General features: G+C 40.4%; 1 protein-coding gene across 12 annotated transcripts in view; it reads right to left on the bottom strand.

Annotated features, from left to right (window-relative positions):
* Window positions 1–14,111, bottom strand: part of zranb3 (zinc finger, RAN-binding domain containing 3) — an 81,180-nt gene that overhangs the window by 32,292 nt on the left and 34,777 nt on the right. For all 12 annotated transcript variants that reach the window (XM_020592226.1, XM_020592229.1, XM_020592233.1 and 9 more), the window contains 3 exons: window positions 13,093–13,552; window positions 8,736–9,035; window positions 4,135–4,289 (listed from right to left, as the gene is read on the bottom strand). In XM_020592226.1, the coding sequence (XP_020447882.1) occupies window positions 4,135–4,289; window positions 8,736–9,035; window positions 13,093–13,552 (915 nt within the window). The remainder of the gene's footprint in view (window positions 1–4,134; window positions 4,290–8,735; window positions 9,036–13,092; window positions 13,553–14,111) is intronic.

The following is a 14,111-nucleotide window of genomic DNA, read 5'->3' as shown; positions in this document are numbered from 1 at the left end:
ATACTGTAGTTACATAACTTTGATAAAAGCTGAGGATGAGAGTTACACAGCAAACAAGCCTCCCTGTTGCTATCAAACAAAGGTTAACTCAATGTCATAGAAAGTGGGTGCTGGTTTTCTAATTAGCTACAACAGAAGAATGTCTTTTAATACTAGTACTAGTTTCTCAGATAACAGAAGTTAATGTTAGTGTGACTTTTTCGAACCATGTGAAATAGAACCTGCACCTTACTGTGTTGAATTTCTCGTTCCCTACCCTCAGGTTACGTCTGACTTAATGTGAATCTGTGCATATGGGCTTGTGAGTGTTGTTTTCAGCCACACTTAACTTTCTCTGTAATTTTCACAAACATTATACTTGCTAAACTTTTCAGCCACACTTAACTTTCTCTGTACTTTTCACAAACATTACATTATTGAGCCTGATAGCTTTGTCACTATGAGCAGTAACGCTAACAGTAACGCTCTAAGTACATATTCACAGAGATGCTAGCATGTAGACTCACTTGTTTTCTAGTGCAGACCTGGAACACATACATATGAGGATGACGCTGTGTAAACAAGTAGCAGATTGCAAACATGCTGTCACTGTTTTTCCATGTAAAATGGGACAAAGTCTTACAGACAACTGAGCTTATAAAGAAAATATTGTAAAGGTTTTACATTACAAAACTAATCTAGCATTTGTCATTCACTGTAAAAGAAAAAGAAATAATTTAGCTTGTGATGGCTGAAATTGGGAGAAGGCGTTTGGTCCTGTATGGAACATGTATGACAACAGCAGCTGTGGCTGCTCTAAAATTAGGAGCCAATGAACCAGTTTTGTTGTGTTTACATGTAATTAGTTTCACTCTGTAGTGTAGCTCGGTTTATACAAAAACTTTAGGCATCTTCAACCAAGTAAGAGTCATTTTAATAACTTATAATTACATGCAAGTTCTTTACTCTGGCCATGCTTTTCCTTTATTGGTTGCCATGGTAATTCTTGTGGAAACGAAGGAGCTCGTTAGTGATCTCTCTGGCTTTCCCTGCTTTATTCTAATATATGTGCACTGCTTTGAAGACAATGCTTCTTTTGTGGCAGTATGTATGCATTAGCAACAAAATTATGAGGATTAAGAAGAGAATTATAAAACACATATATACCCACTAGAATGTACCACAATGTGATTAGAGGTAATCATGCTGCCATGGCTTAGTAACTGCATAGTCATTGTCAAAAAAGAACAATACAGAACATTTTATCCAGTTATTATTGCTAACTACTGCCAATCTGAAGCTTGGACCTACCCTCAGTGATAACTTCACTCAAACAACAGTGACTTTAGAGAAAGAGGCTGACCAGGGAATTTAGGTAAAAGCTACTATTTGCCACTTCACCATGGGAATGGTGGATGGAGAGAACAGGCAGGAGACAGGGCAAAGAATACAGTCTAAAGGTTAATACCTGCCGGCACATGAACACATGGACACGGAGATACAAATCAACATTAAGAAGTTTTTCCTGTGCTGTGCTCTCAGTGCACAGAGGCCCGTGAGTTTATTTGGATTATGGTAAAATAAATATCATGGAGATTCAGGAGAACACTGGAGCAGGTTGTGCTGTAACAGCACAGAGCAGGATGAGAGTCCTGCTAGATGTGACTGAAGAGTTGTACCATCCTCACCACTAACAAACTGGGCTACTTTTAATCAGTCCAAACTGACAATACTGCTCTGCACATCTCTGCATCACTGATGCATTTTTAATACACACAGAGAATTCATGTTTTGTCTCAACAGATATAATATAGATAGTGTATAGTGTCTGTAGCCATAGCCTTGATAATTATAGAATTATGTTCTTCATTTTAGTGACTATTAAAGGGGTTTGTCACATATGATAACAGTATGTACCACACAATATGGGGTGTCACAGTAAGTTAAGAGAAGCATAATGTGTGTCTGAATCTGATGTTGTAAACCCCACTCATCTGATACTCCACCAACCTGCCCCATAATCTGAGACAGTAAATCCTTAAATAAAACAACAGTTTGATGTCTAGAAAATAGACATAAAATTCCTAATTCTCTCAATTTTTCCTCTTTCAAGCTCTGGAGACAAATCTTCTTCTGATTGTGCACTGAGCAGCCCCCTGTGTGAACTCTATGCCTGGTCCAGGATTATCCCAATGTGACAGCTTTTCAGCCAGTATTCCTCCAGTTTATCATTTAAACGACAGCGGGAGACATTTATCTCCATGGCTTATTGTCTCAGCCATGGGTGCATGACACTTGTCTATTGCCATCAGGGTAATATTCCATTGGTGATTCAGTTCAGCGCTTTGGTCTTCTCTATGTAAAACCCTCTTGTCTCTTATCTGCGTTAGTGGGAAAAGAATCTGATCCCTCATGAATGAAACAAAAGGGTGTTAAGTATCAGAGTTCGATCAATACAATGGTCTGTTGGCAAGTGGCACTCAAGAGGAGCACCAAGAAAGCACAAGAGTGTAACCAGAGAGAGACTGGGGTTAAACTCTGGTTCGTCTTAGTCTGGTGTGGTGCAAGATGCTCCAGAGAGTTCAATGACAAGAGCAGCTGAAAGAACATTTTACTTGATGAAATACCTGAGATCTTCACACAAAAACCCCCTGTACTGTGAGTGTGTCAGTGCTTGCATCTTGTTTAAAATAAAACACAAATCACTTGGTTTTCCTTTTCTGGCTCATTATGAAACAGAACTAGCAGTTAGCAATTAAATATCCAGTGTGTTTTAAATAGAGAAATGTTATAGAAATGTCTTATATGTCTTCCATATATAGTACATAAACTCACTACCAGTCAGAAGTTTGGAGCTAGGGTGTTGTTTTTTATTTTATTTTACTGATTAATTAGTGCAGTATTCCTTTTCAAAGGTTAATTAAATTCCCTTTAATCCTATATTGTAAAACTGGTCAAATATGTGCTTCATTGTTGCAGTGCTGAGATTCTCTTTGGTAAATGCCCTTTATCACCAGTTTCTGTTTCACAAAACATGACTAGTCCTTCCCATGACAAGCAAACTAATCATAACCTATGACATTTGTGCAAGGTGGATTGTAGATGTATTTTTAGACTGTGCTAAACCTATGACTTTTTCAAGTCTCTGCTCATTTATGTTGTTTTTGTTGCCATGGAGCTTATAACTAGAGTAATTTGCAGTTGTTTTTTTTACCATTAGTTCTGAAGACATTCTGTTCTTAAACCTTTGACTTTCTTAACATTGTCTATAACTGCTTTCTCACATCTGTCCTATTTGCTAATTGGTAATGTGTGAAAGAATTGCACGTCTCTTATTTTTATTGTTCTCAGTGCTTTCTTGATGAAGACATCTTGAGCTCAATGATGAGTTCCCACTCAAATAAAAGAAAGAAATTAATTGTGTTTTGTTCACTGTTCAGTTGAATACACTGGTAAAGAACAAAAGATTGAATGGGGATCAGAACTCCACATGACCTTTCAATCTTATTATTTCCTTCAGAGCTGAAATAAAAAATTATTACTTTACTATTTCTAATTTTCATTTCAGGCCTTCAGGCAATATTTATGTCATGTTTTAATTTCTTTTGGCCCGGTTTTTAATGCAATTTTAATTCCCGTTGTATGTACCTGAACATGATAATGTGCTACTGTATACACGACCAAATGCACCTTTCTCTCCTCACTGTGCAACATTATTGGCTGCTCACATTGTACTGAACATCCAGTGTCAAAAAAAAGAGAGAAATGAACACAAATTTTAATGTTTCTGCTTGAGTAAGATATCCAGTCATTCAAAGTCACAGGCTTAAGTTTAAGTGAAGTTTAAGTGACTTCGGGCCAAGTGGTGTTTTACAAGTGTTTTTTGACTGTCAAGTCAATTCATGAGTGTAAACCTCTAAGTTTGCTCCTGAAAAGTCTTATTTTGGTCTATCTACGGGCACCATGCTGCTTTTCTTGGCAGCAGCACACACAAAATCAAAACCAAACAGTTGTACGCTTCAAGGTAAAAGCCTTATAATATTTGCCCAAAGCCTTGAGATAAAAAGAGAAGCCAGGAACAATCATTAGTAAAACATCTCTACCCAAACATAACAGTCACCCAATATGCACAAATGCTCACACAGGCAGCAATACCTTGGAGTACAGATATATTCGGTCTGTGTGCTGGCTGGCACAGAACTGCAGGCCCAGGTAGACGGGATAGACAGTGCTGGCATCATCTTCATCCTTGCCCTCATCATCGTCATTAGCATCAGCAGCTGAAGACAAACACGCTGCAGCTCTCTGGTCTGCAGGGAGAGAGGAAGAGGCTGACTAATATCTCACTGACTATATATTATTGGCTCATTATTGGCTTTCACAGCTTTATTGGTGCCTCCGTTTGCTCCTCTGGTGATGCAATGAGTAGCAGAGAAATTAAACTCCAGCTGCTTGTAAGATTTCTTATACAGAGCCCAATATTCAGAAGCTATGACATTTGTAGGAGATCATTCAAATATTTATGCATATGCACTACATGTTTGAAAAAATGACATTATATTTCTAGTTACTGCTTTCAAACACTTGATTATAGAAATCTGAAATGAAAATGTTGAAGTAATCATCTGTGACCTTTGTATATGAACAGGAATGAAAGTCAGTTTTGCTTCTTGCTACCACCAGTTGATATAATAATCTACCTACATGTGAAGGTCAAAACATTCTGCTTTCCTGTGTTATATCTTTCGAAAAGCAGCAAAACCAGGTTGTTGCATCTTGTTTAGTGTGACTTGTTCAACATTTTGTATAATGTCTGCTTTATTTTTAGTGAGTCCAATGAGGTTGATATCTCTCTCATGTCTCTGAAGACATTTTCACACTTGAACTCCGGACTGTGTATACGGAATCTGCTCCAGATTTTGTCTACAGTTCACACGCGTAGCACACAAACATGTCCATTCGGTTTATGTGGTAACGTCAGAGCCTGCTGGAGCCGGGACCTGACACACTTTGTAATTTGGTCATAAACAAACCGGCTCTTAACTACAGAAGTTCCCAAATCTCGTCGTGTCTCCAGTTACATATTTTCACTGGCACCTTCATTGTAAATGACTATTCTTCTTCACCATCAGATGTTTGCATTCCTCTGGTTTTGCGCCGGTCACGATAGAACCTAATCAATACGCCCACTAGCTCCATGCGAGTATTCCAGCCTATAAGCTGCTCTAGAAACCTCCCAATTTATTTTTCTCAAGTTCTGTCAAGAATTTGCTGAACAACAGGATGGAAATGCACTCAGAGAGCAAATATAGAGAGGATGTGATAAAATGACAGTCACAGATGGAAAAAGAAGAGAGAGAGCAGGTCATTAATGTCAGCTATGTAGCTCGCTCATGCTGCCAGCATCTAGCAAGAAAAGGTCAGGCGGTGGAAATGAGACTGCCGCTGCTCGACCACGCTTCATTTAGACAATGACCTATAACACTCTGATAATACTTGCCTTAAATCACTTCGCATGGCCAGTTGTCAGTATATATGTGTGTGTGTGTGTGAGAGAGAGAAAGAATGTGTGTGCATCCATTTGGCTTTCTAATGGACAAAAATACGGACACAGGCCGATGTCTGTCACATCCATCCATCGAACAAGTGCTGCCATGTACCCGCACCGGGTCTCTGGTGGTTACGGGACATAATCGGCTTTTGTAATGAAACACTGAGAGGGTTGAGTGACAGAGGAACATACTGGAACAAAGACATCACTCCCATCAGGCTTTAAAGTTGGGCCAGAATCAGTGTTTGGGATGTCAACCCACATGAGTGAAACCTTTCAATATCATGGTATCATGGCTTTGAAAGTCACATAGGAACTACTTTGAACTGTATCCATGAGATATTAAAGGCCCTGCATACAACACTGAAAACTCCTCGTGATACCCACTTTTAAGACAAACTTTGCATCAGTTTTGCTGTGACTCGTGGATAAACATGGGCAAGTAGATGACATTCACCTTTAGTTTTATGGGCAATTCTTCATTCTTCAGACTTGGTTTATCTGAACAGCATACTGAAGCAGAGCTTACATACAGTACCAGACTAAGGCCTTTATTTAAATTTCATGGCTTTCATGGCTTGTCTTGATAAATTCTGCATGCAGTACATTTCTGCAGCACTAATTCTATCAGTACAACAACAGAGCCATATCATACTCCTCTGCTGCTCTGAAATAATCTTTTTAACGCTGTTTTCATTCACTAATTAATCGCAATTAATTCTGTCTTGATGTGTTTGGATTGATACTCCAAGTCCCATTTGAGAATTTACAGTTGATACAGTGCACCACTGGTTTATCACTACATTACTGGGATGTGATTTGGTAGATATATATATATATATTTATTTTATTTTTTTTTGCTGTGAGGGAGAATCATCCTAATAAGTTATTTTCTTTCTTTGACCTATCCGGTACAATGTCCATATCTTTCATTTTTATGTTTGCCCTTCTTATAGGTGCAATTTTCCTGTGTCTGGTACATGCTGTTCTGATCTCACCCTGACTTCAGCTGCAATGAACCAATTTGTGTCTTAAAATATCCAGATGACTAGATGAAAGCACTGTGCAGAGCTAAAAACCTGGAACCAAAACATTTCTAGGACACTAGCATTTCACAAAATCCCATCTATCTGTCCTTCCACATCTGTAATAAAAACTAGAAGCTCTGCAATGTGCACCCTATATTTGTTGTAAGCAGTTTTGTCCCCCCTCTTTGCAGTGGCGGAACGCAGCAGCTGCATTAAGTGGGCCATTTATACGATGGGGGCAATTCATCTTACAAAGCCGTCTTATTAGACTGTCACTTACACAGTATGAACAGTGCCTTCAAAACACCCCAAGGGATTTATCTGTTATTTTACTGCGAGAGGAAGAAAACAACGCCTAATTGGACTGAGTCATCTCATCTTCTGCAGGATCGAAACAAAAGACATGAAAAAAAGCCAATTCTAACTGCAGTCTTCGAACGTGAAGAGGTTTGGTGTAGCTGACACTGCTGAAAAATCTGAACTAACATTAAAAAGCATGTATCCGTGTTTAAATGTTTGGGTCACACAGAGACGATGCGACAGTGCAGAGAGAGAGAGATAGAGAGGTGGAGGAGTGATTGCCTGTCTGTGCTCTGAGGAAAGTAATCTCAGAGCAATCAAGAGGTGGGGGCAGCCGACAGCTCTGCGGTTTGCCTTTTAAAAACCACGAGCAGGTAGAGGAAAATCATTAGGCACTGCTCATGACCCCATAGGTCACTTTTATTGGACAACGCTGTGTTTCATATTAAACTCACACTACCAGAAACAGACTGGCAATGTCATGTAACTAACAGAGTGACTAACCAGCAGCAGGATGGATGTACTGAGAGACAGCCAGATAAACACACAGAAAAATGACAACAAAGACATACAGAAACGGATGACAGAAAGACACTGACACACAGAATAGACAGACAGACAACAGAAAGATAGAAATTAGCTGCCTCTAGGGAAAAGTACATGTCTAAAAGGGACGCAGGGGGCCAAGTAGGCCTCCAGCAGTGTCTCTTTAGTGCTGCCATTTCTGATCGACAGTGAAGCTTTTATTTCTCCCCTAGAGTCGGTCTAAATAGATGTTTTTTAAAAAAGAAAGCAGACCTTTCATTCACCTTTAGTATTTTTCCACCTGAGACTAGACAGGGGAGACACAGAGTGTTGAAGGCACTGCAGGGGAAGCTGCAGCAGGATTCAGTCCAAGGGTGTTGGGGGCCACAGGTAGCTACAGAGACAGGAAATTAACCATTCGAAAATCTCTGGGCACTAATAGATGTCAAAGTGTGTCTAAGGGTGCGCATGTGGCTCTGAAAGAAAGGGAATCTGCCAAGTTGCTGCACACTGATCTTGGGATACTAAAGGGTAACAGGGGTTGATAGCTTTCCTAAATGGGTCCTTCTGTGCTAAGTATTCTGCAAGGCTTTAAAAACAGCATTTAAATGATATCAGCTCGGGTTCATCCTTCAATAAATCTGGTCCAAAACGTCTGCCTACTTTAAGAGGTAACACCCAGGTCACGGGCTTTTCTTAGACTCTGCTAGTCTAGCAGTTTTTTAGAGCTCTTCATATTACACACAGCATAATTAGTTCTTTGTGATTAGTGCAATTTATTGCTTTGCGTATCCCTTTGAGACACAAGTACTCGAACAAAGGTCTTAATTTGCAATATTACACGCTGTATAATTGGGAATTTGTTTCCTCGCATCCCTCCAAGACTCACAGACATGTACACATACGGTAACCAGAGTGGACGGGTAAACAGGTTGTGTTTCAAGCATCAGTTGGTGCAGGGAGGAAACCTGTGCCTTGTGTAATGACACTTTAGTCCACATTATTATAAACAACCAATCAGAAGCTCATCACTTACTGTACCTGCTGGGCAATGATCGACCTTGTGTGTACTTTGATACTCTGAGTAGGTTAACTTGTTTCAACAAGCTGCACTCTGGAGATTAGAAGGTTTACTCAATCTCCTGCAAGCTTCCTGCGTGCAGAAATAGGCAATATGCCCAACTAGATACTAATAAAAGTAAGAATAATAATGCCTAGCCCCATATGGAATGAGTTATAGTGCCTTATTGATTTGAAATGGTGATATTAAACAGCATTATATGGGCAGGTGACAATGCGATACCAGCCAATTTCCCTAGATATGAAAAGGAGAAGATTGCAGGTGGGATTACCCTGTGTGTGGTCTGGGGGGAGTGAGCTGCCACTGTCAGAAACGTTGTCACCTCGCTCTCCGTCTGATTGTTTGTCTTGGAGCCGCCACTTGTCCTTGTCCTCTGCTTCTCCTAGTTTCTGTTTGTCTTTCAGAGGCTCATCCTCCTCCGTCTTCTCTTCCTCCTTGCTCTGTTTGTCTTTGCACGATTTCAGAGGCTGGGTTTCTCCCCCGCTCAGCTCTGGCTCACTGTCAGAGTAGGAGAAGACGATGCATGCCTGGCCACTCTCAGTTGAGGGGGGTTGCTGGGGCCTGGGTGGCTCTGAGCCAGCAGAGAAAGAGAGAGAGAAAGATGAAGATTACATTATTGGCTGAGTTGCAGAGTGTAATCAGACTTCGAAGAGTTTCGTTCCCGGGTGAGATATCCATCATCTGAAGAGTGCAACAGTGTGACAAAATGACTGCTGACATGACAGCAAAACTCAATATGGCTCATTAGTGATGTTATTAGCTATCATAAGTCCTTTACTGACAATTTTAGAGGATGTGAGCGTGTACTGTGTAGAGACATATGCAGGGATTTAGCGGAACACACCCGCCCATTTTAAGAGGATGTTGATCTTTACAAGTTAGCATTTATAGTGCACATAAAACCTTTTTAATGAATGTTTTTTTTTAGCAATCAGATGATGTATTTGCCGATTGCTGCACACTGACCACTAGGTGAAGGTGGACAATGCTGGGCACATTTTAGCCTGTAGCTGCTGCTCGGCAGCACGTCAGCAGATTATGTTCATGTCACATTGTTTTGTTAATTGCCCGCTGCATCATGTGCAATCAAACCTAAACAAAATAATTAGCGATTGCTGCATCTGTGCACTCAGGCAGTATTTAAACAGCTGAGAATGGTGGACTGCCAGTCTCAGATCTTGCTTTGAAGAATCAACTAATGGCACCTTGATCCACAGTTCCACTCAAACTATTCATGTGAGTTTCACTCATGCATACATGCGTGAATGTTGCAATTCCGTGAAGGTCAAGCAAAAAAACTAAGTCACAAAAATGTTAATGAATGCAGGGATTATGCCATCACCTTTCACAGACAACACACATGTTAAAATGATACTTTTCAGTTTTAGCCTGAGGCAGTGTCACTCATAAAGATTCTGGTAGTGCTGACGTATGTATCAAGGTAAAATTAACAGACAGATTAACTTCTAAAAGACAAGAGCTCAGTTATTTATAGAAAAATATAATTTCTAACTTTCAGTCTGAGCAGAACTTCTTCAAGAGAAGTGTTATACAATTCCTTTTCCTATTTTCTAAGTTAAAATTAAATCATATTCTATCACATATTTGTTGAACCTGAGGTGTGAACTCCAACACGACAGGAAGTTGTGAGACTCGGGGATGCAGAAGGCTAATTAGTGAGCCTACCTCTCTATGGTTTGTTTCTTCAAAAGGCCAGCCTCTAGTCGGCTTCCTGAAATGTCATCCGAGTCTCCAGGCTCCTGGCCCCACCGCTGCCCCCCTTCGCTAACAAGCCGAGCGAGACCGTGGAGAGACGGCTCAATTTGTGTTAAGCTGTCCCCACCGAGGAAGATGTTAACAGGGAAATCCTACAGGGCCGTGCCTCGACTTTACTAGTCAACCCCCTTTTTTTCCCCTGCAATCAGGGCCACATTATGTTTGTAGTGGCTTGGAAAGGTTCCACAAGTAAGTCTCAAATCCAGACACACAAGCACACTACTATACACAAACACATTCAAAAAGCATGTGACCTTAGGCATGAACCGAGACATCACATAAAAAAAAAATAGCACGACCGGTGGAATAAAACAGGAAAAGCTTTTATTGCAGTCTGCAGGGAGTGAAACAGTTGCAGGCTGTGACAAAGTATCAGAGGAAACTGCTGAATCCTCAAATGATATATGATATTTAAGACTCAACTGGACTGTGTTGTTAAATGCTAAAAACTCGGAGTAAAAAAATCAGCACAGGGACAGAGTGCTCGCTGAGAGATGCAAAGAGCCAGGGTATAATCCTGTATACATCTCTCACAGTAGGTGCTGAGAGACAAATTGCTGGTCTACTGGTAAAAGAGCTGAAGGAGTGAACCATGCCCACGCTCTTGGCCCAAAAAAAGCTGCAAACACAGGAACTCAACACCGCTGATTCAACCCGAAAATGGCTGAACAGAAGCTGTCTGGATGTTTACTGGTGCTAAATCAGCTACAGGAAACAGTTCAAACTACCCCACCTGAGACACCAAACCCTGTCACTGAAGGAGCAAACAATTTAAATATGACAATTTAATTAAAAATAAGTCTCCTCGACTGACAACAGTGATTCACTTTGTATCCAATTAATGAAATATGCTGTTGACTAAGTTGCCCTTCCTGCCTCACAGGAAATCATGAGAACTAATATTTGTTATTCAACATACTGTTCCAGCTGTACTTGTATATTCTATCTGATTTAACAAAAATTGTTTTTAAAAGTTCTTCATATGTTTTGTTTGCAAACATCTTACACAACAAGCTTCAGTACTAACCACCCAATGATAAAGATTTGCTTTTCCTTCTCATTTCATGCATCTCACTGTGTCACATTCTGCTGCCCTTCACTTTGGTACACCTCATGGTACAACAGACCAATATCCATCTGCATGCTGACTCTTCTTCCTCTAGCTGCTGCTACAACCTGGTGCATTTTGGCCATACTGCTCAAATCCACAGACGGTGCAAATGTCGGTGATATTGCTTCCCCTATTACTTTATACTTGATAGTGTTGTATCATGTGTTGGTATCATGATTCCCTGCGACATGCCTTAATGGCAATTAGACGACTTGTGACGCAGTGTCACATCTTGCTTTATATTTACTGTACTGTGAGGAATAGTTTCTCATATTGAGATGACATCCCTCATATACCGTAGGCTCTGACTTCGTTATTCACTTACATTTTCACAAGCTGAAGACTGCAGCGCCAAGTTGAGAGATATCTCCATAAATACAGTTGTTATTTTTCAGCACAGTATGTCATTTACAAATTTAGCAGGTTGTTAAATTTGTGTCTAGCGAGCTGACACAGCCTGCTGCTGTGAATGCAGAGTGGTGCGTGTGACAAAGAAGAGTGTGATTGCTGAATAGTTATCAAGCATCTGCTGCAGCTGAACATGAAATGGGTGTGCATTTTGTTAAAAAAATGTGTGGGTGGGTGCCTTTGTGCCTCTCAAAGACTGAGGTAACTGCTTGTATGAACTTTGTGTTTTAAGCGCACCAGCCTCACTTCCACTGGACCAAGCTGCAAACAAACCTTTTCACAGCTGATACTTACTGTGTGCTTATACTAAATATAGATCATGCATTAGCATAAAGAGACTTGAGAGTCATTAACTGAATGTTAACATATAAGAAATGTATTACTGTATGTTACTTAATGTCAAAATTTTGCAACATCATATTCTTTACTGGCTTTTCAATTAATAAATCAGCCTTACTACCTGCTGGTACCAGTGGATTTTCAATGGGAGGCTATGTTGCTACAAGATGCAACAAGAGCAACATTTGTTGAATGTGGGTAGATACGTGTCTGAACTTAAATTACAAGGCATTTAATGTCAATGCCACCATCAAATTCAGCACAACTTCTTGAATTAAATGAAGCACTAAAACTAATGCTGCCTTAATGTCACTGCTGCTGAAGCCGAATCGAAATTTTGGGGTATTTTTTAAAGTCATCTCTGAGCCGATCTGATGCATCTCAGACATTTAGAGTGTGGACCTGCAGCCTGCCAGGTCATAACGACTTCCCCCCTCTCTTTTGCAAGATACAATCATAGGCTGTCAGAGATATCAGCTAGAGCCAGCTCAACTTTCTCCTAACTTTGTGCGAGACATTTGCAGCAATAGTAGGTGCATGTTCTCTCTCTCTCTCTTAGCTTGACAGGTGAGAATTATACTGTGTCCTTGTCATCTGCAGAGAGAGAGAGGGAGAGTGAGACAGACCATATTCTCGCAACAGCGAGAGCTATTTCAGACTCTGGCAAGCCTGGCTCCATCTTTCACTATCACGCATCTCCATCTGGTGAAATCTGTAATGCTGTTCAAAAGTATTATGTCAAAAGAGCGCCACAACTGATATTGATGGCAGGAAAAATAAACCAATGAATGGGTTTCAGCTTAATATCAATGTCATTTCAAGCAAGACATGCTGGAATTATTGTCTTTTTTTTGCTAATGAAATCCAGTTAGTTTTGAAATCTGTGAAATGAAGTTTGTGAATTAATCAAAAAGAAATAGTGGAACGCAGGCAGACATGCGCAGTAGAGGATGACAGATAAGATGATTTGTTATTATTTGTTTGTAAAGCATACCTGCACTGACAGCAGATGAAGAGTGCGGGAACTCGCACATCTCGCAGTAAGGCAACAGGCTGCTGTTGGAGTACGTGCAGGCCCCACAGTTCCACATTTCAGTTGAAGGGTCAGGCTCCAAAACCGTCTGTGGGGCCATGGGGGAGACCAGAATGCTAGGGGCCATCAACCTCCTCTTCCCCCTGAATCGAGACCTCAGGCTCGGGCTGGACTGTGGCGTCCGCAGTCTCTTCAGCTGGGGGTAAAAGTCCGGGTCGAGCGTGGCAGGTGTTTGTGCGCAGGACTTTTCTTTCTTCTCCTCCCTTTTGTCAGAGTTTGTTCCACTGCCAGTCAGTGCGGTGGTCATCACTGAGGAGGTGGAAGGAGATGCTTCCTCATCCTCTGTTCTTTTTCTCTTCTTCTCTTTGCTGGTGCTCGGGGAGAAGAAGGAACGAATGTTGTGCTGCTTCTCCTTCTCAAACTAGAGAAAAAGAAGCAAGATCAAGTTCATTTTAATCTCCACAACACACAGTTAAGACTAATTTCATGCTTAACAGCCATCTGCAATTGACCTGTAAAGCAACACAACATCCATGACACTTTTGTTGTCATTGTCACAAGGCAATAATTTACAGTAAAAAAAAAATTAATTACGCTTTGATAAAACTACAAAGCAACATTTTCTGATGTCAAGTTGTATCCTGGTAACACAGAAAAAAAATTATGAAAACTACTTGATGACAAGTAATAAACAGGCACAGAAAAGTAATATAATTTTTTTACAAAAAAAGGGATCGTACCTGTGTGTCAAAATCTACAAACATATGCACCCAATAAAACTGAAAGTAAATGCACTTTGATTATGATAATTGAAAGATGATGTATTCAGCTTCAAAGGCTAGAAAAACAGGTCATTCTTCCATCTCAGGTATGGCTTTGTATTTGCACATTCTCAAGGTTCTTACATGCAGCTTTCTCTACAACAACAGGATTTAAATTTTCTGCCTTCTTATATCAAAGCTTCCTCAGATATCAAACAT

Source organism: Monopterus albus, unplaced genomic scaffold (genome assembly GCF_001952655.1).
Source record: "Monopterus albus unplaced genomic scaffold, M_albus_1.0 scaffold16.1, whole genome shotgun sequence".
In the NCBI taxonomy this organism is placed as follows: Eukaryota; Metazoa; Chordata; class Actinopteri; order Synbranchiformes; family Synbranchidae; genus Monopterus; species Monopterus albus.
The sequence above is the reverse complement of the archived record's forward strand: the minus strand, read 5'-3'. Positions and strand labels throughout refer to the sequence as shown.